Genomic DNA, 4,184 nt, shown 5'->3' on the forward strand with positions numbered 1-4,184 from the left:
CCGGGCCGGGAGGCCCCCCCATGCCGCGGAGCGGCTGGGCCCGGGAGCCACGGCCGCTGAGCCTGCGCGTCCGGAGCCGGTGCCCCGCAATGGGAGAGGCCCCAACGGGGGAGGGCCCCCGTACAACAAAAAAAAAAAAAAAAAAAAAAAAAGAACATGGGCTCTGACATCAGACAGATCTAAATTGAAATCCCACTCTGCCACTTTCTCACTGTCTGACCTTGTTTGTACAAGTTGCTTAGCCTCTCTGGACCTTAGTTTCCTCATCTTAAAAAGATACCTATGTCATAGGGTGGTTGTAAAGATTAAATGAATAATGCAAGTAGAAAAGGGTCTAGCATACGGTAAGAGCTCTATCACTGATAGCATCGTTGCCTTTAATATTGTTAATAATATTATCATTATCTCAAGGGTAATTAGGATCCGATAAGATAATGCCATAGGGAATTCAGCACAGTGATGACACTGTATCATGTTTGCACTCACTGATAATAACATATCTCAAGTAACATAATGTAACATATACTAAAGTGGCTTAACACAACAGAAGTTTGCTGTTGGTGAACAGCTCTCCTCCATACAGTGATGCAGGGATCCAGGCCTCTATCTTTTCCAGGCTCTGCCACTCTGGGGCCTCAGAACACATCCCATGCAAGCTGAAGGAGAAGTAGGAAGACTGTGCAAGGGAGGTGGACCAGACATGGAAGGGGCCCCAATCATTGCCGTGCACATTCCATTGGCCAGAGCTCAGTCATGTGGCCATACCTACCTGCAAAGGCATCTGGGAGATGTAGTCCAACTGTGTACCCAGGAAGAGGAGGGTATGGTTCTTAGTGACAGTCTCTGCCACTGTTACTTTCTTAGGCACTTGGGACACCACAGTGAATACAGCACAGCTCCTGCCATTATGGCCTCACACTCCAGCTGAAGAAAGAAATGAGTTAATAGATTACTGTAGAGCATCATAGTGCTGGGACGGGAGAAGCACAGGATGCTTTGAGAGACAGGAGGAAGAAGGGCCTCACCCAGTCTTGGGGTGCCATTGAAGCTGAATTGTATGGGGTGGGTAAGAACTAACCAGGAGTAGATGGAGAAAAGGTGCTCCAAGTCAAGGGAAGAGAATATGCAAAGGCTCAGAGGTAAGAATGAGCATGGCAAGTTTAGGGAATCTCCTGCAGTGGGGCTGCAGTTCAGAATTCAAATGGAGAAGTGAAGGTTAATGAGGGAAGAGAATGAGGCAGGAGCCAGCAGATTGAGGGCCTTGAATGTGGGCCAGGACACCTGAACACCAAGAGGTCTAGTATGAGTCTTTTTTCTGAGCTTTCTCTGAGCTATTTACAGGCTGGACAGAGCAGTGAGCATTATGGGGTGGGGTTCTCCCTGCAGAAAGGAACCGCTGGGAGGAGCTTGACCAGAAGCTCTACAACGTGGAAGCCACATCCTACGCCCTCTTGGCTCTGCTGGCGCTCAAAGACTTTGACTCTGTGCCTCCTGTTGTGCGCTGGCTCAATGAGCAGAGATACTACGGAGGTGGTTACGGCTCCACGCAGGCAAGTAGCCCCACACCCCCAGGCACCTGCATCCCAACCTTCTATGCCCTCCCATTAGCTTTCTGGAGAAGACACTGAGACCAAGAGAGGCAGTGCTTCTGTCCCATGAGCCAGGATGATTGGAATGAAGTTGAGAAATCTTTTATTTTTAATTGCAAACCCATCTATGGATTCTAGACTACATTCTGGATGCCCCAAGCTGTGTTCTGAGCCTCCTTTTCCATCCTGGTGTCTAGATCATGTTCTCAGGGCCCAGGTTCAGGTGTGAGCCTCTCTCTCCCCCGGTGGGTTCTAGACCATGTTCCCATTTCCACCACGTTCCCATCTTATCCTGTCTCACTGGTGGGTTCTAGATCATGTTTGTTTCACCAGGCCCCCAGTGTTACCCTGTCTCACTGGTGGGTTCTAGACCAGGTTCTTAATGATTCTAGGCCATTATCCAAGCCTTTCTCTCCCACTGGTGGGCTCTAGGCCATGTTCTCAGTTCCATCAAGCTCTCAGTGTTATCACATCTTACTGTGAGTTTTAGACCAGGTTCTCAGTTATTCTAGTCCCTAATGGGTTCTAGACCATGGGTTCAGTAACCTCAAACTCCAGCAACCTCAGATTCCAGTTTAACCCTTTTTCTTTCTGGTGGGCTCTCAATCACATTCTCAGTGTCAATTTGGGGTTCTAGATCAGATGCTTAGTGTTCCCAGATTCCAATTTTATTCTTTTTTTCATGAGTGGGTTCTAGACACATTCTCAGCACCTCTAAACTCTTGTTTTAGACTCTCTCCTCTGGATGGGTCTAGACCACCTTCTCAGTGTGGCTAGACTTTCAGTCTTATGTCTATACTTTCTGGTGGATTCTAGACATGTTCCCAGTGTCTCCAAGTTCTGGTCTGAACCTCTCTCACTCAGAGAGTTCCAGGAGGTGTCCTCGGTATCCAGCAACCCCCAGTCGTATTCTCACCCTCTCTGGTGGGTTCTAGGTCACAGCCTCAGTGCCCCAAGTCTGATCTGAGTCTCTTCATCCTTCAGTGGATTCTAACCACTTTCTCAGTCGCCCAGATTCACCCTCTTTCTCTGTCATGGGCAACAGGCCACTTTCATGGTGTTCCAAGCCTTGGCCCAGTACCAGAAGGATGTCCCTGATCACAAGGACCTGAACCTGGATGTGTCCATCCAACTACCCAGCCGCAGCTCTCTGATCAGGCATCGTATCATCTGGGAATCTGCTAGCCTCCTGCGCTCAGAAGAGGTATAGCCACCTGGCCAAACCCTCATCACTTTCATCCTCCATGCCAGTCAGAGTTTGCCACGAGGCAGGAGGGAGGGCAGATGACCATCACAGCCAGGGGAAGGCTTGGTTCCCAATGCTCTCTCTTCTCTCTCCCCACTCCCCACAGACCAAGGAAAATGAGGATTTCACATTAACAGCTCAAGGGAAAGGACAGGGTACCTTGTCGGTAAGGAACGGGAACCCACACCTTCTTGGCCCACCACTTTCTCTAGGTTCCTCTGCCCCAGAGGCACCCTCTCCTTCCCAAGTCAAGGGGGCTGACACCTTGTCTCCCCTCCCATCTCTCCAGGTGGTGACCGTGTATCACGCCAAACTCAAAGGCAAAGTCACCTGCAAAAAGTTTGACCTCCGGGTTTCCATACGTCCAGCCCCCAAAACAGGTAAAAGGAGTACAGACCCTATCTGTCACCCTTCCACCACCCCCATTCTAATGTCTCCCTCCCTCTTGGATCAGAACCCAGGAACCCCCCTCCCCCATCCTTCTGTCTTCTGTGTTTCTAGTCAAGAAGCCTCAGGACGCCAAAGGCTCCATGGTCCTCGACATCTGTACAAGGTAAGAGATGGGTCACTGGGGTTCATCTTGGCCATCCCTCTGTCTCTAGCAAGACTTCTTACAAATAATAACTGTGATGCTTAATGCTTTCTGAGAGTGTATTGTGCATCTACTCCTGAGCTAAATACCCACGAGGAGACAGCAAGTAGTCCTCACTGCATGACAGTGTGAGACTAGCAATGACAATGTAAGCTGAGTCTGTACAAAGTCATCTTTTTTTTTTTTTTCTGGTACGCGGGCCTCTCACTGCTGTGGCCTCTCCCGTTGCGGAGCACAGGCTCCGGACGCACAGGTTCAGCGGCCATGGCTCACGGGCCCAGCCGCTCCGCGGCACGTGGGATCCTCCCAGACCGGGGCACGAACCCGTGTCCCCTGAATCAGCAGGCGGATTCTCAAACACTGCGCCACCAGGGAAGCCCCAAAGTCATCTTAATCATCCATGAAATTACAATTGTTCCATGACCTTTGTTTTATTTTTTTTTAAACATCTTTATTGGAGTATAATTGCTTTACAGTGGTGTGTTAGTTTCTGTAGTTTCTGCTTTATAACAAAGTGAATCAGCTATACATATACATATGTCCCCATATCTCTTCCCTCTGCGTCTCCCTCCCTCCCACCCTCCCTATCCCACCCCTCTAGGTGGTCACAAAGCACTGAGCTGATCTCCTTGTGCTATGCGGTTGCTTCCTACTAGCCATCTATTTTACGTTTGGTAGTGTATATATGTCCATGCCACTCTCTCACTTTGTCCCAGCTTCCCCTTCCCCCTCCCTGTATCCTCAAGTCCATTCTCTA

The 4,184-nt window shown here is 49.6% G+C and overlaps 1 protein-coding gene across 1 annotated transcript in view; it reads left to right on the forward strand.

Moving 5' to 3' along the window:
• C3 (complement C3) overlaps positions 1 to 4,184 on the forward strand; it is a 36,507-nt gene that overhangs the window by 26,836 nt on the left and 5,487 nt on the right. The window contains exons 29-33 of the mRNA XM_024134119.2: positions 1,387 to 1,550; positions 2,635 to 2,793; positions 2,942 to 3,001; positions 3,125 to 3,215; positions 3,337 to 3,388. Of these exons, the coding sequence (XP_023989887.1) occupies positions 1,387 to 1,550; positions 2,635 to 2,793; positions 2,942 to 3,001; positions 3,125 to 3,215; positions 3,337 to 3,388 (526 nt within the window). The remainder of the gene's footprint in view (positions 1 to 1,386; positions 1,551 to 2,634; positions 2,794 to 2,941; positions 3,002 to 3,124; positions 3,216 to 3,336; positions 3,389 to 4,184) is intronic.

Source organism: Physeter macrocephalus, chromosome 2 (genome assembly GCF_002837175.3).
Source record: "Physeter macrocephalus isolate SW-GA chromosome 2, ASM283717v5, whole genome shotgun sequence".
NCBI classification, from domain to species: domain Eukaryota; kingdom Metazoa; phylum Chordata; class Mammalia; order Artiodactyla; family Physeteridae; genus Physeter; species Physeter macrocephalus.